Source organism: Hyla sarda, chromosome 6, assembly GCF_029499605.1.
Source record: "Hyla sarda isolate aHylSar1 chromosome 6, aHylSar1.hap1, whole genome shotgun sequence".
NCBI classification, from domain to species: Eukaryota; Metazoa; Chordata; class Amphibia; order Anura; family Hylidae; genus Hyla; species Hyla sarda.
This window is the reverse complement of record NC_079194.1, coordinates 248,809,095-248,831,232: the sequence shown is the minus strand read 5'-3', so window position 1 is coordinate 248,831,232 and position 22,138 is coordinate 248,809,095. Positions and strand designations below refer to the sequence as shown.

General features: G+C 44.8%; 1 protein-coding gene across 5 annotated transcripts in view; it reads right to left on the bottom strand.

Moving 5' to 3' along the window:
- The window catches only part of LOC130276901 (mucin-5AC-like), a 442,145-nt gene that overhangs the window by 5,756 nt on the left and 414,251 nt on the right, over positions 1–22,138 (bottom strand). For all 5 annotated transcript variants that reach the window (XM_056526890.1, XM_056526891.1, XM_056526892.1 and 2 more), the window contains one exon: positions 9,350–9,469. In XM_056526890.1, the coding sequence (XP_056382865.1) occupies positions 9,350–9,469 (120 nt within the window). The remainder of the gene's footprint in view (positions 1–9,349; positions 9,470–22,138) is intronic.

The window sequence follows — 22,138 nt, the reverse complement described above, 5'->3', positions numbered from 1 at the left end:
GATCGCGGCGCCGCGCGCTATTAACCCTTTAGCCGCGCGCTCAAAGCTGAGCCGCGCGGCTAAAAGTGAAAGTGAAAGTTCCCGGCTAGCTCAGTCGGGCTGTTCGGGATAGCCGCGGCTAATCGCGGCATCCCGAACAGCTGTCAGGACAGCAGGAGGGCCCCTTCCTGCCTCCTCGCTGTCCGATCGCCGAATGACTGCTCAGTGCCTGAGATCCAGGCATGAGCAGTCATCCGGCAGAATCGTTGATCACTGGTTTCTTATGAGAAACCAGTGATCAACATAGAAGATCAGTGTGTGCAGTGTTATAGGTCCCTATGGGACCTATAACACTGCAAAAAAAAAGTGAAAAAAAAAAGTGAATAAAGATCATTTAACTCCTCCCCTATTAAAAGTTTGAATCACCCCCCTTTTCCAATAAAAAAAAAAACACAGTGTAAATAAAAATAAAAATAAACATATGTGGTATCACCGCGTGCGGAAATGTCCGAATTATAAAAATATATCATTACTTTTTATAATCGGTCAATGGCGTGCGCGCAAAAAAATTCCAAAGTCCAAAATAGTGCATTTTTGGTCACTTTTTATATAATTTAAAAATGAATAAAAAGTGATCAATAAGTTCTATCAATGCAAAAATGGTACCGTTAAAAACTTCAGATCACGGCGCAAAAAATGAGCCCTCATACCGCCCCATACACGGAAAAATAAAAAAGTTATAGGGGTCAGAAGATGACAATTTTAAACGTATTAATTTTCCTGCATGTAGTTATGATTTTTTCCAGAAGTCCGACAAAATCAAACCTATATATGTAGGGTATCATTTTAATCGTATGGACCTACAGAATACATATCAGGTGTCATTTTTACCGGAAAATTTACTACGTAGAAACGGAAGCCCCCAAAAGTTACAAAACAGCGTTTTTTCTTCAATTTTGTCGCACAATGATTTTTTTTCCCGCTTCACCATAGATTTTTGGGCAAAATGACTGACGTCATTACAAAGTAGAATTGGTGGCGCAAAAAATAAGCCATCATATGGATTTTTAGGTGTAAATTTGAAAGAGTTATGATTTTTTAAAGGCAAGGAGCAAAAAACGAAAATGCAAAAACGGAAAAACCTCCGGTCCTTAAGGGGTTAAAGGAGTAGTCCGAAGCTAACCTTTTATAGGGGAATTGTAGCATGAGGCATAGTTATATAACATTCTAATATACTCAAGTTTTCCATATGGTCTTCTTCCCAGTCTTCTCCTCGCTTTTCTCTCCGTCCGGAAGCTGGGTCTTCTGATGACGCTCGACCTGTATTTCTTCTTTATCCGCTGCCATCTTCACCCGGTGACTCATCGCTCCCATGAGTCACTGCGGGCTGTGCCGGCCTCCCCGCCCGGAGTCGGATACTCCCCCAAAGTTAATTTATTCTGCGCATGAGAAGTACTACGCAAATAGCGTAGGGCTAACGCTAGGCTCCTATCGCTGCCTACGTTAGCCCTACGCTATTTGCGTAGTGCTGCACCTGCGCAGTACTATGTTAGCCGCGCGCGAGGCTCGTACCCTGAGAGCTGACAGGGACGGGGAACAGAGCCGCGCTCGGCATTCTTGTGACTCCGCTAGGGCAGTGTTTCCCAACCAGGGTGCTTGCAGCTGTTGCGAAACTACAACTCCCAGCATGCCGGGAGTTGTAGTTTTGCAGCAGCTGGAGGCACCCTGGTTGGGAAATACTGCGCTAGTGGGCACATGGAAGGAGGAGGAAGGAGGGAAGGAGCTGTGAGCGTTACTTTATTATAATTTATTATAATTTTCTGGGGGGGAGAGGAGGGGGAGAGAGCAGCAGCTAACAGGAAGCTGGCGCAGGGAGTCATGGGAAATGTAGTCTTTATGACATGGCTGCTTACTGCTATAGGTGGCAATTACAAGAGAATGGCTGGGCCAAATTTGACAAATGAGGTATCGTTGGAAAGGTCTTTGAAAGAGCTATCATATGAGGTAAACTTTTTTTTAAGTACCAGCGCTCCGGAGTACTCCTTTAAGTCACGTGCTCACCCGTAATGCCATATAACGGTGAGTGACAGTTGTTATGGACCAATCCAAAATGGCCAGCCCCTGCCCATATAAGGGAGCTGCGGCCATTATTCGCTCTCTTGGGTTGCTGTCACTGAACAAGGTAGGACCTCCGCAACTTTCAAGTATGTTTACTAGGCCAAAGCCTTGCGGCCTCGGCCTATACCACAGCGGTTATATATCTATAATTCCCTGCTACTCTCCGCAAGATCACTGGACCTAAACGCACCACTAAATCCAGCGGATCTATGCAACAGAATCTTCCTAAAGCTAAACTGAGCTTATCTGAGCCCAACCAACTGTCAATCGCTGCTCAATTACAAATAGACTTTGTTAGCTGGACTGTTATTGATATTGCCTGCTACTAAAAATCTTCAGTAAAAGTTCCTGCAAGTTTTGCGTTAAACAGTGGTTGTGGACAATCCATTTATTACGCACTCACCTATCGTTCTTGGGAAGGGTGGCAATAGGCCCTAGCAACATTACAGTATTTAACCCTCACCCTGGCATCACGAGTGACAAGGGTTAACAGTGCCTTTTATTATCCACAACAGCAACACCCCAACTACTCTACATACCCCTGAGGCGTACCACAAAGCCTTTTTGGCATCACAAACAGGATTCGGGTGTGTGCCTGCTGCTGTTGCCACTAGTGAAATTGTACTCCCCCCAATATAACAGACTTTATTCATGTGTCGCAAACCGCACTTCTGTGTACAAGAGCGGTGCATGTGGTGTGCATTACAAGGGGGCCACACGAAAAGTAAGGGGGGAGGCAAAGATTTATTTGCTGCAAGAATGTGTAAACTGCAAAATGAATACATGGTACGATCCTCTGGTCCGGTCAGCACAGGAAGAGTTAACCTGCTGCCGGAGAAGCTCGCGAAAAAGGCCCACGCTGCACCACGTCCTGCCCCTGGGCATGGCTATCAAGTTGCTGTATCGCACCCGAAAGGGAACTTGGAGACAGAGGAGTTGTTTCTGGGAGGACAGGAAGTCGGGGCTGCACCGATGACGTCCTTCCTGCCGGCCGCCATTTTGGGGAAGCCCAATATAAAAGACACCCTGAACAGCGACCTCTTCAGTCTGCACAAGGAGCCGGAGAGTACAGACATGGAGGAGAGCAGCGTTCCACGTGGTGAGAACATCAAAATGGCGCCCGAGCAACGGAAAGTTGTGGCGGTCACAGTCCAACTATTCCAGGATATTGCCGACCGTCTGCAGCGGTTGTCATTGGATGAAGAGGGGGCCTGCAATCTTCCCCCACTTCCCGATGATGATGATGACTGGCCGGATACACCTCCAGGAGACTGCGCTGGGACACCTGGAGTAGTATCGCCGGTGAGATTATCCCCTCACCACAGGACTTGGGGCTCATGGGCCGAGATCCCATCGGAGGAGTCTGCAGTGAGTACCCAGCCAGAGGCGGCCTTTTCTTCCTCCTCCAGCCCTGAGCCTGAAATACCCCTATACAGCTTGCCGAGTGCACGACCGCGCTCACCAGATTTGCCCCAGTGGATTTTTGGGGACGAGCCGGGACTCATCGAGTGTATGCACGCGGTTCTACAACCTATACCTCGGAAGCCACTCCCACCAATTCCAACCGCACAAAGAGAAAGGGCCCGTCAGGAAGCCGAGCTGGCTGAGTTGATGGACAAATTAAGGCCCGACACAGAGAACTGTACGCCCCTAAGCATGTGCATTTGCCTCCTGAGAAAAGAATTCGTTATCAGGAGAATACTAAAGAAATGGAAGCACTGTTCATCCGCAAGTGTGATCATCCCCGAGAAGGGGAGGAGCCTTTAGAACGACGAAGAGCAACTGAGGCCAAGTTTGACAAGGTCAGCGGTTATGGGACACTCTTAGATTGCTATACAGGGCAAACCATCCTCGTAAACTGGCGAGCAGTACAGAGGCCATATCTTCATAAAAAGTTTTTCTGGAGGTGGGTAAGATAGTGGAGTACACCCCCGTCCAGGCCCTGCGTGGAGAATGTGCTGCTGCGGTCACCAGACCAACAGCCCCAACACAGCTTCCATTTAAATATTTTCCTTCAACTGATTGGGAGTCCGATCCCTTCAACCTGAGGCCGAAATGGCCTGCTCCTGATGCCTCCGCCAACGTATTCAAGTAGGAGGAGCCTCTACATCAGTCATTTTCTTCAGAATGCAGCACAGTGCCAAGGCCTGCTCATGACCAGGAAAGTAGGCCTAAGCTTCGGGCACCAACGACTGTACCTAGGCCCTATCCGAGCAATGAGAGTTTGCCTCCTGAAAGGGTACCAACGAAAGTGCTTTGGCCCACTCCTGGCATGGAGATGGGGCTAAAACCTTTTGCACCAACCTTGATCCCGACCAGTAAACCCCTGGTCACTTTGAATCCCACTGTTACCCATTCTACTCTCACCAATGTGGTGTGGGAGAGTTATATTAACTCCCAGCAGGCCCCTGATGTTGGAAGGGCTAGGGGGTCTACAAGAGGCACAAGAAGAGTTCGGAAGAATGTTTTCTGAAGGACTGTAACGTATTGACTGTTGCTTTTCTTTGCTAACCACTTTTGTTTTCCAGTAACCAAGTTCAAGAAAATTGTGCCTAGCAGGACTATGCTAAGACTGTTCCAGTTCCAAGTTCAGCAAAGTGACCATTAAGCTTTGTGCCTGACCATCAGGTCAAGAGACTCTTAGTCAGTAAGTTTTGTACCCGGCTGATTGTGGTAAAGCCGTGTTTCCCATAGACTCCTAGTGTAGGTGGACCGCAGATCCTTACACAACCGTTTGGGTATATATCCCTATATTCATGAGACTTTCTTGCTAAAAATTGCACTTATCAGGTGTATGCGCCTGAACCTTGTTGGGGTGTTAATAAATGTGTAAACTTGTATAATAAAAATTTATATGGTTCTTGTACACAGAAAAATAGTCTTGTGTCTGTGTACATAAAAAGTAGGTAAAGGTTGTACACGGAAAATGCCCGCTAGATGCACATGTACACTAAAAACAAAAAACGTAAATAATTCTTGTACACATGTACATAGACCAGAAACATTTCAAAGGTGTTTTAGCAGTTACTAAATGGGTGACTCTCCCGGCTCCTCTGAGAGTAGCATTACAGTTGCCAATCGCTAGCACCTGTCACAAAATAAACTACCCTTAAGATATCAAGACTAACTTCTAAGCAGTACTTGCACACATAGTATCTTAAATAGCTCACTTAAATGTACTACCTCAGTCTTTACAGTACACCAAACAAAAACATATCTCACACTCAAGAAACACTTTAGGAATTGTAGCCTATTGATATTCAATTCCTGCCACTGTTATGTAAACTAACTTCCCTCTTTTCTTTATTACGTGTGTGAGATGCTCTACCTGGCCAGCAGATGCTCTTGCGAGCTTAAAATTAAACACGTATTTCTAAAGGTAACCTAGGTAAGGTTATACTGTTGTGTTCTAGGGGTAAGTAGTGTGTAGCCTATAGACCCTAGTAGCTAACCTTATTGGTAGATAGCCTCAGGCAAGCCAATATACCCTTCTGTGTACTAACAGGTGACTCATCGTGGCAAAACAAAAGAAAATGTGGTGAGATTTCAAAAATGTCTAGACAGCTTGAGACTAAATGTATAGAGAGCTGTGTATAAAAACCCAGGGAGACTAAATGTTAGACAGCTTCATCAATGTCTAGTGAGCTTTATAAATGTCTAGTTAGCCTCATAAATGTATAGAGAGAGAGCTATAAAAATGTCTAAGGAGCTAGAAACTAGATGTTAGATATCTACATAATGTCTAATAAGCTTCATAATAGTCTAGTAAGGATACTAGTCAGCCTAAAAGAAAATTTTGTCAGGTTGTATAGAATGTTTAATAACTCTGTCCTTGTCCTAGTCCCTCTGCCTTAGGGGACAGGCGTCAGGGTCGACTTGTTTTAAGTAAGGGGGTTTGTGGTGTCCCAGCACTGTATTTCATACTGTGCCTTGGTAGGGAGGTCCCCAAAGTCAGAGTCCCTAGGACTGTCGCGGTCTGCTTCCCTAGTTAGCCCCTAGTCACCCCTTAGTAAGTTAATATTTATAAATATTGTCATTGTAAATATGTATATTGCATTACTCACTTGTTTGGCGTCGCAGGACCTTAGGTCATGTGACCCGTTACTCAGAACTCTATGGTATGTTGAAGGACCTTAGGTGGTTCTTAAGTCACGTGTTCACTCATAATGCCGTGTAACGGGGAGTGACAGTTGTTATGGACCAATCTAAAACGACCAGCCCCTGCCCATATAAGGGAGCTGCGGCCATTATTTGCTCTCCTGGGTTGCTGTCACTGAACGAGGTAGGACCTCCGCAACTTTCAAGTACGTTTACTAGGTCAAAGCCTTGCGGCCTCGGCCTATACCACAGCGGTTATATATCTATAATTCCCCGCTACTCTCCGCAAGATCACTGGACCTAAACGCACCACTAAATCCAGCGGATCTATGCAACAGAATCTTCCTAAAGCTAAACTGAGCTTATCTGATCCCAACCAACTGTCAATCGCTGCTCAACTACGAATAAACTTTGTTATCTGGACTGTTATTGATATTGCCTGCTACCGAAAATCTTCAGTAAAAGATCCTGCAAGTTTTGAGTTAAACAGTGGTTGTGGACAATCCATTTATTACGCACTCACCTATCGTTCTTGGTAAGGGTGGCGATAGGCCCTAGCAACATTCCAGCTTTTAACCCTCACCCTGGCGTCACGAGTGACAAGGGTTAACAGCGCCCTTTATTATCCAGAACAGCAACACCCCAACTACCCTACATACCCCCGAGGCATACCACATATGTTATTATATTGGGGCTTGTGCTTTTTGAAGATGAGTACTTTCCTTTAGTTTTTGTTCCATGTTTGTTACCCTGTAATTTATAATTTAACTGTTATGTTTTTTTTTTGTTTAGTTTTTTTTATCCAGAATTAATTTATGCAATTTTATTGATCTTGACTCTTTTTGTCCTACTAAGAAATTAGAACCTAGTTTGATTGTGTCTATAATGTATTGGAATAGCCTAATTGACTTTAACCCATGGCCGACCTAGAGGCCTTATTTTTGTTGATTTTGAGAATGGCATCTAAGAGTTGTAACGGTATATAATGACATATAACGCTTCTGGATGGGCATTATCTGAGTCTGACTATGAGATTACAAGCATTAAGGACTCAGCCCATTTTGGCCTTAAGGACTCAGACAATTTAATTTTTACGTTTTCATTTTTTCCTCCTCGCCTTCTAAAAATCATAACTCTTTTATATTTTCATCCACAGACTAGTATGAGGGCTTGTTTTTTGCGCGACCAGTTGTCCTTTGTAATGACATCACTCATTATATCATAAAATGTATGGCGCAACCAAAAAACACTATTTTTGTGGGGAAATTAAAACGAAAAACGCAATTTTGCTAATTTTGGAAGGTTTTGTTTTCACGCCGTACAATTTCTGGTAAAAATGACATGTGTTCTTTATTCTGAGGGTCAATACGATTAAAATGATACCCATTATTATATACTTTTATATTATTGTTGCGCTTAAAAAAAATCACAAACTTTTTAACCAAATTAGTACGTTTATAATCTCTTTATTTTGATGACCTATAACTTTTTTATTTTTCCGTATAAGCGGCGGTATGGGGGCTCATTTTTTGCGCCATGATCTGTACTTTTTTTTGATACCACATTTGTATATAAAAAACTTTTAATGCATTTTTTATAATTTTTTTTTTAATAAAATGTATTAAAAAAGTAGGAATTTTGGACTTTTTTAATTTTTTTTCGTTCACGCCGTTCACCATACGGGATCATTAACATTTTATTTTAATAGTTCGGACATTTACGCATGCGGCGATACCAAATATGTCTATAAAAAATGTTTTTTACGCTTTTTGGGGGTAAAATAGGAAAAAACGGACGTTTTACTTTTTTATTGGGGGAGGGGATTTTTCACTTTTTTTTTACTTTTACTTTTACATTTTTTTACATTTTTTTTTACACTTGAATAGTCCCCATAGGGGACTATTCATAGCAATACCATGATTGCTAATACTGATCTGTTCTATGTATAGGACATAGAACAGATCAGTATTATCGGTCATCTCCTGCTCTGGTCTGCTCGATCACAGACCAGAGCAGGAGACGCCGGGAGCCGCACGGAGGAAGGTGAGGGGACCTCCATGCGGCGTTATGAATGATCGGATCCCCGCAGCAGCGCTGCGGGCGATCCGATCGTTCATTTTAATCGCGAACTGCCGCAGATGCCGGGATCTGTATTGATCCCGGCACCTGAGGGGTTAATGGCGGACGCCCGCGAGATCGCGGGCGTCGGCCATTGCCGGTGGGTCCCTGGCTGCGATCAGCAGCCGGGATCAGCCGCGCATGACACGGGCATCGCTCCGATGCCCGCGGTTATGCTTAGGACGTAAATGTACGTCCTGGTGCGTTAAGTACCACCTCACCAGGACGTACATTTACGTCCTGCGTCCTTAAGGGGTTAATGGTCTTTCTGACCATGGCTAAAGACTCTTGAAAAACACAGATGTATCCGCTTTTTCCTTTCCTTGAGTTTAATTTTCAACTTCTCATAATACAAATTCATTACAATATTGCATGAAAACCACTGGGTGTCCATAAATAGATGCATATAGCAAATTCATATCCTGACAGAGAATTGTGAAATCCTGTTTTTGATAAGCTTATCTTGCTGTGAGAGACATTTGGGGTTATGTTGAGCCATACTGTAAACTTTCCCTGCACAATGGGCAAAAAATCACTTGAATGTAGTTGTTAGAGATGATCAAACTTACAGTAAATTCGATTCGTCACAAACTTCTCGGCTCGGCGGTCGCTGACTTTTCCTGCATAAATTAGTTCAGCTTTCAGGTGCTCCCGTGGGCTGGAAAAGGTGGATACAGTCCTAGGAGACTCTTTTCTAGGACTGTATCCACCTTTTCCAGCCCACCGGAGCACCTAAAAGCTGAACTAATTTATGCAGGATAAGTCATCAACTGCCGAGCCGAGAAGTTCGTGACGAATCGAATTTACTGTAAGTTCGTCCATCTCTAGAAGTTGTTAGAGTTCCATTAAAATAGTTCAATAGTTAATTCTCAAGATCAGTTGGGGATTGGAGAGGTTGGACCCCCTCCAATCATAAAATAATTGCAATATTCTATTATGTCATTAGGAATAACAGTTTATTGGCCACTTTATAACATTAGATGCTACGATATATTGTACTACTTATGATAACCATTTTTCAACAGTAAAATCCTACCTTTTCACATGTTGATGAGTCAAATGGCTGACATGTTATTTGCTCAGTGATGAGCTCAGAATAAGAAGTACAATTGTATTTGGTGCAGCTGTCACCTGGTGGTGACCAGGTCTCCCCAGGCTGTAACAAATAATCAGAAATAAATAAATAAAAATATATCATAATTGTAATTTATAAATGACAATAAATAAATAAAAAACAGAAAGAAAGAAATAAGCAAGGATGGTCAATTTCCTACATGTTTATTTCTATTGGTACCATAGTTAAGTAAATAATCTTAACAATTATATAATCGTATAATCCATAAGTGAGTTCACCCCTCAGATTTTTGTAAACAGTGACAACGCTGAAGAAATGACTCTCTGCTACAGTATAAAGTAGTGAGTGCACAGCCTGTATAACAGTGTTAAATGTTGTGTCCCCTCAAAATAACTCAACACACAGACATTAACCCCTTAAGGACCCGGGCTTTTTCCGTTTTTTCATTTTCAATTTTTTTCTCCTTAACTTTACAAAATCATAACTCTTTAAAATTTTCCCCTAAAATTCTATATGATGGCTTATTGTTTGCATCACTAATTCTACTTTGTTATGACATCAGTCATTTTACCCAAAAATCGACGGTGAAACGGGAAAAAAAATCAATGTGCGACAAAATTGATGAAAAAACACTATTTTGTAAGTTTTGGGGGCTTCTGTTTTTACGCAGTACAATTTTCGGCAAAAATGATACCATATCTTTATTCTGTAGGTCCATACGGTTAAAATGATTCCTACTTGTATAGGTTTGATTTTCTATCACTTCAGAAAAAAATCATGAATACATGCAGGAAAATTTATACGTTTAAAATGGTCATCTTCTGACCCCTATAACTTTTTTTATTTTTCTATGTTCAGGGCGCTATGAGGGCTCATTTTTTGCGCCGTAATCTGAAGTTTTTAGCGGTACCATTTTTGTTCTGATCAGACTTTTTGATCACTTTTTATTCATGCGCTATTTTGGACTTTGGAATTTTTTTTAACGTACGCCATTGAACAAGCGGTTCAACAAGCGGTATATTTTTATAATTCAGACATTTCCGCACACGGCGATACCACATTTTTATTTTTATTTACACTGAGTTTTTTTTATTCTTGGAAATGCCGAGTGATTCAAACTTTTATTAGGGGAATGGATAATTGAAAAGGTTAATGATTTTTTTTACACTTTTCTTATGCAATATTATAGCTCCTATAGGGGGCTATAACATTGCATTAATTGATCTTTTACACTGATTGATCCATCTCCATAGGAATGGATCAATCAGTGTTTTCAGCGATTGAATGCTCAAGCCTGGATCTCAGGCTTGAAGCATTCAATCGGCGATTGGACTGCAGGAAGGAAGGTAAGAAGACCTCCTCCTGTAGTACAGCTGTTCGGGATGCCGCGATTATACCGCGGCGATCCCGAACAGCTCCCTGAGCTAACTGGCAGCTTTCACTTTAGTTTTTAGCCGCGCGGCTCAGCTTTGAGCGCGCGGCTAAAGGGTTAATAGCGCGCGGCACCGCGATCAGTGCCGCGCGCTATTAGAGGCGGGTCCCGGCTTCACTATAATGCCGGGCCCGCCGCGATATGATGCGGGGTCACCGTGTGACCCCACGTTATATCGCAGGACCGGGACCCAGGACGTACCCATACATCCTGGGTCCTTAAGAGGTTAATGTCTAAACCTTGGCAACAAAAATGAGTATATCCCTAAGTGGAAATGTCCTAATTGGGCCCAAAGTATCAATATTTTGTGTGGCCACCACCATTATTTTCCAGCACCAGAAGAGCCACCATCAGGGGAGTAACCGGAACCTTCAACTGCAGGCCCTGCTGCACCCCCTGCGACCGGGCCCGCCGGTCGAAGGGGAGGCCGCCAAGGGATTCGGGACACCTTTCCTGAATTCCTGAGCAGCCGCAACTTTCTACACTGAGTGCGCCTTTAAGATGCCCACAGTGTTGAACGAGCGCTGTGGCGGTGGCACATGTGACAGGGAGGAGCCAGCGGCTCCATCCTGTCACTCTAGCCCGGGCTTCCTGTGCGGCAGCGGCTCCTAATGACGCTGTCCACACAGGAGGCTGAAACAGAAGATGAACAATAGAAGCTGCGGGGGAACGAAGGAGAGGCCAGTGGTGTTTTTCCCCCCTATTCTATGGGGCAATGTAAGGAGGCATAATCTATGGGGGCAATGTAATGGGGCATAATCTGTGGGGACAATGTAATGGGGCATATTCTATGGGGGCAATGTAGTGGGGCATAATCTATGGGGGAAATGTAATGGGGTATAATTTATGGGGGCAATGTTATGGGGGCATACAAATCTATGGGGGCAATGTTATGGGGGCATAAGAATCTATGGGGGCAATATAAGGGGGCATAATCAATGCGACAATGTAAGGGGGCATAATCTATGGCTGCAATGTAAGGGGGCATAATATATAAGGGCAATGTAAGGGGGCCTAAAAATCTATGGGGGCATTGTAAGGGGGCATAAGGGTGCAATGTACAGGGGCATAATAATCTATGGGGCAATGTAAGAGGGCATAAGAATCTATGGGGGCAATGTAAGGGGGCATAATATTCTATAGCGGAAATGTAAGGGGGCATAAGAATCTATGGGGCAATGAAAGGGGCATAAGAATCTATGTGGGAAATGTAAGGGGGCAGAATAATCTATGGGGGCAATGTATGGGGGCATAATAATCTGTGGGGGCAATGTAAGCAGCATAATAATCTATGGGGGCAATGTAAGAGGGCATAATAATCTATGGGGGCAATGCAAGGGATCATAATAATCTATGAACAATGTAAGGGGGCATAATAATGTAAGGGGGCATAATATTCTGTGGGGCACTGTAAAGTGGCCTAATAATCTATAGGGGAAATGTAAGGGGCATAATAATCTATGGGGGCAATGTAAGGGTCATAATATTCTAGAGCGGCAATGTAAAGCGGCCTAATAATCTATAGGGGAAATGTAAGAGAGCCTAATTAATTTGGATGAAGTGTAAGAAAGCCCAATAACCTATGGGGCAATGTTTGGGGCCTAAGATTTTATGGGGGTAATGTGAGGGGGCTTAATACGGAGACAGAGGGGCCTGTCTATAGGGGATTTGTATAAAGGTGAGGATTTTACTGTAGTGAGAAGCCTAAAATGTTTGTCTGGCAGATTCGGTGGAGACGAGTTGTGGTCGGGAGACGTCTTCTTGATAACCCAGGACAGATGGAGAAGAAAGAGAAAAGTTAACGACTCCGAACAGAGAAGACGCCCCCTGTGAGTATGTACCTGTAATCACTTATACAGTCTGCAGCACCTGTGTACAGCTGGTGATATTCTGTACAGTCAATTTATGGGTAGGGCCACTTACAGCGCATCCACAGCATGTTTGATGTTGCGGATGCGCTGCTGGCAGTCACAGAGCATGCTCCCTGTAGCTCTGTGTGTCAGCTCGTTATCCAATAACAATATATCAGTGGTGATGGTGTGGTGCAGTTATTTGTCCCTTGTATAGTGGTGTTATTAGTGATACTGGTCTGTGTATTGTGATTTTTATTTTCTTATAGTATGATGGTATTTTTTAGTCACTGCAGGAGTGATATGTTTCTGAGCCTGATACTACAGGGTGGGCCATTTATATGGATACACCTTAATAAAATGGGAATGGTTGGTGATATTAACTTCCTGTTTGTGGCACATTAGTATATGTGAGAGGGGAAACTTTTCAAGATGGGTGGTGACCATGGCGGCCATTTTGAAGTCAGCAATTTTGAATCCAACTTTAGTTTTTTTCAATTGGAAGAGGGTAATGTGACACATAAAACTTATTGGTTTTGACGTAACTTTATTCTTTCATGAGTTATTTACAAGTTTCTCTTTGTTTACAGCAATTGACATGTCGTCGAGGTTAACACGTGAGGAGCGGATAGAAATTGTGTTGATGACTGGTGAATGCAGTAACCGGGTCATTGCTGCAGATTTTAATGCAAGACACCCTACGAGACCACCCATCTCCCATGCTACAGTTAGCAAACTGCTTGCTAAGTTTCGTGAAACTGGTTCAGTGTTGGATTTGCCAAAATGTGTACGCATGAAATCTTTCACTAATGAAGAAACATCAGTGGCTGTCCTAGCTTCATTCAGCAAGAGCCCACATCGTATCACATGCCGAATGTCACTGTAGAGTGGTATTAGTCAAAGATCCCTTCAGCGGATATTAGCTACTCACAAATGGCACCCTTACAAACTTCAGCTACTGCAGCATCTCAACGATGATGACCCAGATCGGCGCACTGAATTTGCAGAATGGGCAAAACAAAAATTGGAACAAGACCCTCAGTTTACGCAGAAGATTTTGTTCAGTGATGAGGTAAACTTTTATGTGAATGGTGAAGTTAACAAACAAAACCACTGCTATTTGTCTGACACTAACCCACATTGGATAGATCCCACCAACACTGTTGGAACACAAAAATTGATGGTATGGTGCGGTATATGGGGTACAAAGATAGTGGGGCCATTCTTCATCAATGGAAACCTCAAGACCACTGGATATGCAAAATTGCTACATGATGATGTGTTTTCCTCTTTATGCACTGAAGCTGGCACGTTCCCTGAGTTTTTCCAGCAAGATGGTGCACCACCACATTATGGGTGTCATGTCCGAGCATTCCTAGATGAACAGTTTCCTGGAAAGTGGATTGGTCGTCGTGGGCCAGTTGAATGGCCCCCAAGATCTCCAAATCTGACCCCCTTAGACTTTTATCTTTGGGGTCATCTGAAAGCAATTGTCTATGCTGTGAAGATACGAGATGTGCAGCACCTGAAACTACGGATACTGGAAGCCTGTGCTAGCATTTCTCCTGCGAGGTTGCTATCAGTGTGTGAAGAGTGGGAGAAGAGGATTGCATTGACAATCCAACACAATGGGTAGCACATTGAGCACATTTTATAAGTGGTCAGAAACTTGTAAATAAATAAGTTACGTTAAAACCAAGAACATCATTGTTTTTCTTGTGAAATTCCCAATAAGTTTGATGTGTCACATGACCCTCTTCCTATTAAAAAAACAAAAGTTTGATTCAAAATGGCCAACTTCAAAATGGCCGCCATGGTCACCACCCATCTTGAAAAGTTTCCCCCCTCACATATTCTAATGTGCCACAAACAGGAAGTTAATATCACCAACCATTCCCATGTTATTAAGGTGTATCCATATAAACGGCCCACCCTGTACAATAATATCCAATAAACCAAACAAAGGGCTCAATCAATGAGGGTAATTATAGAAGATGTCTCTAGTGTAAATAAATATCATAGTCAACCAAAGGAGTCACACCGAGACCGAAAGTAATATAAAGTAGCGTACAATCTTGACATAAGTGAATGATTAAAATCAAATAAATAGGAACTGGAACAGGCAGACTACTGAGGCCTCCATTATATGGGTAATAAAGTGGGAATCTAGTGCAATCAGGAGATAAAAATGGAGAAAGGCTCCAAATCAGGAGTATACATACATAAAATAGTAATGGCTGTATAAGATAAATACTAGCACACATACAGTAAAAAATGTAAAAGTATACACACAGAACAAAAAAGAAATGTACATTAGCCCAAGTTAAAGGAGGCCCGCAAAGAGGCTACAAGGTTCAGACCCTAACACCCCCCACCCCCTACCCCCACCCCCATATCACCGATCGCCACAAATCGCTGGTCAATTCAGACCGGAGATTTTCGACGATTCTGGATCTCCGCTGACCCGGAAAATAACAGGGATCAGGGCTGTCCGACACAGCTCGGTCCCCCTGAAGGGATAGGAGTGAGGTGGCAGTGGTGCCACCTCTCCTATCTTTGCGATTGATCGGTCAGAAGCAACTGACCAATCACAAAAGGGGGTGGGGGCAGCTGCAATCCTGATGTCAGAACTTCAGCGGCGGCAATCTGGGTAAGTGGCCTGGAGGTCTGGAGGACCACGGTTTAGAGTCTCTAAGCTGTAGCCCCTCAGATCTTACTAAACTACAACTTCCAGCATGCCCACACAGCCATTTTCTGTCTGGGCATGCTGGGATTTATATTTTTGCAACATATGGAGGGCCACAGTTTGGATATCACTGTGCAGTGGTCTCTAAACTGTGGCCCTTCAGATCTTGCAAAACTACAACTCCAAGCATGCCCTCACAGCCATTTGCTGTCTGGGCATGCTGGGATTTGTAGTTTTGCAACATCTGGAGGGCCACAGTTTGGAGATCACTGTAAAGTGGTCTTTAAACTGTGGCCTCCAGATGTTGCATAACTACAACTCCCAGCATGCACAAACTGCTGTCTCTGCATGCTGGGAGTTGTAGTTGTGTGCCCCAAGCTGTTGCATAACTACAACTCCCAGCATGCACGGTCTGTCAGTGCATGCTGGGAGTTGTAGTTTTGCCACAGCTGGAGGCACACTGGTGAGGAAACACAAAGTTAGGTAACAGAACCTAACTCAGTGTTTCCCCACAAGTGTGCCTCCATCTGTGGCAAAACTACAACTCTCAGCATGCTTTTTCTCCTTTTTCCCCTTATGAAATGGAAAAGTTGGGGTCTACACCAGTATGTTAGTGTAAAAAAAAAACCATTTTTTCACTAACATGCTGGTGTTGTCCCATACTTTTCATTTTCACAAGAGGTAAGAGAAAAAAACTAACCCCAAAATTTGTAACACAATTTCTCCTGAGTACAGAAATACCCCATATGTGGGTGTAGTGATCTGCGGACGTACAACAGGGCTCATGCACCTAGTACATTTGAGGCCTAAATTGGTGTTTTGCACATGGGTGGGTGATAGTTGCAATGGTTCTGACATAAACGCAAAAAAATAAATAAAAACACCCACATGTGACCCCCATTTTGAAAACTGCACCCCTTACAGAACATAATAAGGGGTATAGTGAGCCTTAACACCTCACAGGTGTTTGACAAATTTTAATTAAAGTTGGACGTGAAAATGACAAATTGGATTTTTTTCACAAAAATGCTGGTGTTACCCCAATTTTTTTATTTTCACAAGGGGTAATAGGAGAAAAAGCCCCCCAAAATGTAACACCATTTCTTCTGAGCATGGAAATGTGCATGTAAAGTGCTCTGCCGGCGCACTACAGGGCTCAGAAGAGAAGGTGCGCCATTGGGCTTTTAGAGAGAGAATTTGGCTGGAATTGAGGGCCATGTGCATTTACAAAGCCCCGATGGTGCCAAAACAGTGCCCCCCCCCCCCCATTTTGGAAACTAGACCCGTCACGGAATGTAATAAGGGGTACAGTAAGCATTTACGCCCCACAGGTATCTGACCGATTTTTTGAACGGTAATCCATGAAAATGAAAATTTTCATTTTTCATTTGCACAGCCCACTGTTCCAAAGATTTGTCAAACGCCAGTGGGGTGTAAATGTTCACTGCACCCCTTATTACATTCCGTGAGGGGTGTAGTTTCCAGGTCACATGTTGGGGGGTGGGTCCACTGTTCTGGCACCATGGGGGCTTTGTAAACGCACATGGCCCCCGACTTCTATTCCAACCAAATTCTCTCTTCCAAAAGCCCAATGGCGCTCCTTCTGTTCTGAGACTTGTAGAGTGCCGGCAGAGCACTTTACATCCACATATGGGGTATTTCCTTACTCTGGAGAAATTGGGCTTCAAAATTTGGGGTCCATTTTCTCCTATTACCCCGTGTGAAAATGAAAAATTTGGAGTAACACCGTCATTTTAGTGTTAAAAATCACTTTTTTCATTTGCACTTCCAATTTCAAAGCAAACCTGTCAAACACCTGTGAGGTGTTAAGGCTCACTATACCCCTTGTTATGTTCCTTGAGGGGTGTATTTTCACAAATGGTGTGCAATATCATCCTAGTGCCTCTCTACCTGCTCTCTGTGTGGCCCTAGTTTGCTGGGACTTGTGGTGCTTCCGCTGCCTTCTGTGGACTGCCTCATCTGCTGGGGTCCCCCTCCAGCCATATCTATCTACCTGCTCTCTGTGTGGCCCTGGACTGCTGGGACTTGTGGTGCCTCCAGCCTGACATCTTTATAGAGGTGACCTGCACTCATAGGACTGTGTTTCTGGTGCCTTTCTGCCTGCTCTGTGTGTGGCCCTGTCAATCATGGGTGGCCCCCGTGGTAGTCACAGGAGTAAGAAATCCAAACAATATACTGAAGCCTTGCGGCCAACCTCTGATGAGGAAACTTCCTCTAATGATGGGTCCACCCATTCGTGTGGCCCTTCTCATCGAGATCCTAATGCTCAGACCCCATTTGCTACCAAAGTATCTGTGCAGGTGGCGAAGGCACTGAGCCAGTTCTCCAGACCTCAGGACCATCCTGGGGGGGATTCTCCTGATCAGCCTCTGTCACTGTTTGAAGGGTCTCCGACTCCCCAGCAGCAACAGTCCCCTGAAAGGCCTGTCTATGACGCTACAGCAATGGACCATCGGTTCTCAGAGCTCTTGGCTGCCTTTACCTCTTGTCAATCTGTTATGGTGACTAAAATTGATTAACTGAGGCAGGAATTTGTTATTTTGCACAACACAAATAGATAAACATAACCGCACATCCACCATTTGTATTTTGATCTACTTGCTTCTCAGAATAATTTCAAAAACTAACAGGTTGTTAGTATACATTTTGATCAAAAAGTACAAGCCCACTCGCCACGTCAATGCCACCTAGTCAGAGTGGGTCCCTAACCTAACACTGGCGTAGCGCCAGGCGGCGACCACTGCCTCTGAGACACCATGCCCACAGGGGGAATGACCCAGTGGCCAGGCAGCCCCACTGCTGCCCGACAAAGCCCTTGGCCTTGGGCCGCACCACCCAACAGACAAAGTATCACTGAAACAATGGCCACCACAGAGAACCACACCAGTGTGAACACTTACCATGTGCTCCCTACCAGAGGGCTGGGAGAATGTAAGGATGAAACCCTTATGCAGCCTCCTGCTAATTAAAAATGCCTGCGCAGAATGGGTGGAGTGGAGTGCTGTCCATGGAAGAAGGGAGAGACTACATAGCCACACATCCACCATTTGTATTTTGATCTACTTGCTTCTCAGCATTGATACTAATGGTGGATGTGATGGATTTGTGTTGTACATTTGCACCAACACACGCTTAGTAGGCCTCCCTGAGAAGGTGGAAGGGAATGACCATGTGCTGTTCCTGGAAACATGGCTGAAGGAGATTCTTCCTGCAGACACCTTCTCTCCTTATTTCTCCGTAGAGTGAGCCCAACGAGTTCCGGCTCGGCCTCCTCCTGGTGGCCCTCCACATCCCTTCCTGGCCAAACTTCTCCACTTCAGGGACAGAGATGCTATACTACGGCCAGTGAGGATCAAGGGCGAGGTCGTTTGTGATGGAAGCAGTGTGTCCTTTTATCATGAATTCTCTGTGGAGCTACGCAAGCAGCGGGTGCAATTCACGGAGGTCCGGGCGAAGTTGCGTGCCAAGGGCTACCGCTACTCAATGTTGTATCCTGCTCGCCTGAGAGTGGTGGATGGGGCCTCTACTAAGTTCTTTACTTCTCCAACTGATGCTCTTCATTGGGTGGATGCAGCGCCCCCTGTCAGACCTCCGGATTGAACTCTCCTGGACTACCTTGCTTAAGACTGCACTCCGTGAATGTTTTTAGATAGTGGTCAGGGAGCTAGATTTGTTTAGGGCCTCCATAGGTTCCAGACTCCCTAGGGCTCTCTGGGTAGTTTTCATTAGTTACTGGCCACTTAAGTTTATGGTGGGGTGGTGGAAGGGAGTTTTCTGTACACCCTTCTGTAGTTTAGACTTACTTGGTGTTCTTTTAAAGCCCCGTAGCAGTTGTATTCAGGGTCTAGGTCTACACTGTGTTAGGGACTAGATGTTTACTATGTCCCTTTTAATGTTAGACAGGGTGTTTTGGGGAATGTTTTGGTTCTGCTTTGTTGCCTTTGTGTATATGTTTTGTGTCTGTGCCCTGTTTGTCTTTATGATGGTTGGGTGTGGTATGTGTGGTCCCGGTGCGCTGCCCTCCTATGTCCTAGTCCTCCTGTGGGTTTTCCTTGGCATATGCAGTTTTATTTTTCATGATGGGGACCTTGAAGGTGGTTAGCTGGAATGTTCGGGGGCTTAACCTCTTAAGGACGCAGGGCGTATGGATACGCCCTGCATTCCGAGTCCTTAAGGACGCAGGGCGCATCCATATGCCCGTGGGAATTCCGGTCCCCACCGCTAGCCGGTTGGGGACCGGAGCCGAATGCCTGCTGAAATCATTCAGCAGGCATCCCGGCATATCGCCCAGGGGGGTCATTATGCCCCCCCAAGTCGGCGATGGCCGCAGATCGCTGGACAATTCAGTCCAGCGATCTGCGGCGATTCCAGGTCAATCGGGTCTCCAGTGACCCGGTGACCCGGAATTACTGGCTGATCGGGGCCATCTCTGACGGCCCCGAACAGCCAGAGCCAGCAGGGGTGAGGTGGCACTGGTACCACCTCACGATCGCCCTGATTCATCGGCCGGATTACCGGCCGACCAATCAGGGCCCCTGCTGCGGGTGTCACTCCCGCACCCGCTCCGCCCCTCTTCCGGAGGACGTGAGCCGGAGCGGGAAGATGACCCCGGGTGCTGGGGACCCCGATCCCCGGCGTCCCTGTTGGGATCGGGGCCCCAGGAGCGACGGCGGCGGCGGGACTGACCTGTTCCCTGAGCAGCAGCAGGAGGTGAGTGACAGCCTCCTGCTGTTGCTTAGCAACAGCTCCCAGCATGCAAAAAGGGCATGCTGGGAGCTGTAGTTATGCAACAGCAGGAAGCAGACCACCACAACTCCCAGCATTCCCTTATGGGCATGCTGGGACTTATGGTTTTGCAACAGCTGGAGGCACATTTTTTCTATGGAAAAGTGTACCTTCAGCTGTTGTTTAACTACAACTCCCAGCTTGCACAAACAGCTAAAGTGCATGCTGGGAGTTGTAGTGGTGCATCTGCTGGTTGCATAACTACAACTCCCAGCATGCCCATTGGCTGTCGGTGACTGCTGAGAGTTGTAGTTTTGCAACAGCTGAAGGCACACTGATTGTGAAACTCAGAGTTTTTTTTACCTAACTCAGTGTTTCACGACCGGTGTGCCTCCAGCTGTTGCAAACTACAACTCCCAGCAGTCACCTTACACCATGCACTGTACATGCTGGGAGTTGTAGTTTTGCAACAGCTGGAGGCACACTGGCTTTGAAACACTGAGTAAGGTCACAAACTCAGTGATACATAACCAGTGTGCCTACAGCTGTTGCAAAACTAAAACTTTCAGCTTGTACAGTCTGTCAGCGCATGCTGGGAGTTGTAGTTTTGCAACAGCTGGATGTCCCCCCCCAATGTGAATGTACAGGGTACACTCACATGGGCGGAGGTTTACAGCAAGTATCAGGCTGCAAGTTTGAGCTGCGGCAAATTTTCTGCAACAGCTCAAACTGCCAGCGAGAAATTACTGTGAACCCCCGCCCGTGCGACTGTACCCTAAAAACACTACACTACACTAACAAAAAATAAAACAAAAAGTAAAAAACACTACATATACACATACCCCTACACAGCCCCCCTCCCTAATAAAAAAAGAAAAACGTCTGGTACGCCACGGTTTCCAAAACGGAGCCTCCAGCTGTTGCAAAACAACTACTCCCAGTATTGCCAGATAGCTGTTGACTGTCTAGGCATGCTGGGAGTTTTACAACAGCTGGAGGCACCCTGTTTGGGAATCACTGGCGTAGAATACCCCTATGTCCACCCCTATGCAATCCCTAATTTAGGCCTCAAATGCGCATGGCGCTCTCACTTTGGAGCCCTGTCGTATTTCAAGGCAACAGTTTAGGGTCACATATGGGGTATCGCCGTACTCGGGAGAAATTGTGTTACAAATTTTGGGGGTATTTTCTGCTTTTACCCTTTTTAAAAATGTTAAATTTTTGGGAAAAGAAGCATTTTAGGTAAAAAAAATATATTTTTTTTACATATGCAATAGTCGTGAAACGCCTGTGGGGTATTAAGGTTCACTTAACCCCTTGTTACATTCCCCGAGGGGTGTAGTTTCCAAAATGGTATGCCATGTGTTTTTTTTTTTGCTGTCCTGGCACCATAGGGGCTTCCTAAATGCGGCATTCCCCCAGAACAAAATTTGCTTTCAAAAAGCCAAATGTGACTCCTTCTCTTCTGAGACCTGTAGTGCGCCAGCAGAGCACTTTTCACCCCCATATGGGGTGTTTTCTGAATCGGGAGAAATTGGGCTTCAAATTTTGGGGCGTATTTTCTGCTTTAACCCTTTGTAAAAATGTAAATTTTTTGGGAAACTAAGCATTTTAGGTAAAAATTATTTTTTTTTTTTACATATGCAAAAGTCGTGAAACACCTGTAGGGTATTAAGGTTCACTTTACCCCTTGTTACGTTCCCCGAGGGGTCTAGTTTCCAAAATGGTATGCCATGTGTTTTTTTTTTGCTGTCCTGGCACCATAGGGGCTTCCTAAATGCGACATGCCCCCAGAGCAAAATTTCCATCAAAAAAGCCAAATGTGACTCCTTCTCTTCTGAGACCTGTAGTGCGCCAGCAGAGCACTTTTCACCCCCATATGGGGTGTTTTCTGAATAGGGAGAAATTGGACTTCAAATTTTGGGGGGTATTTTCTGCTATTACCCTTTTTAAAAATGTAAAACTTTTGGGAAACCAAGCATTTTAGGTAAAAATTCTTTTTTTTTTTTTTACATATGCAAAAGTCGTGAATCACC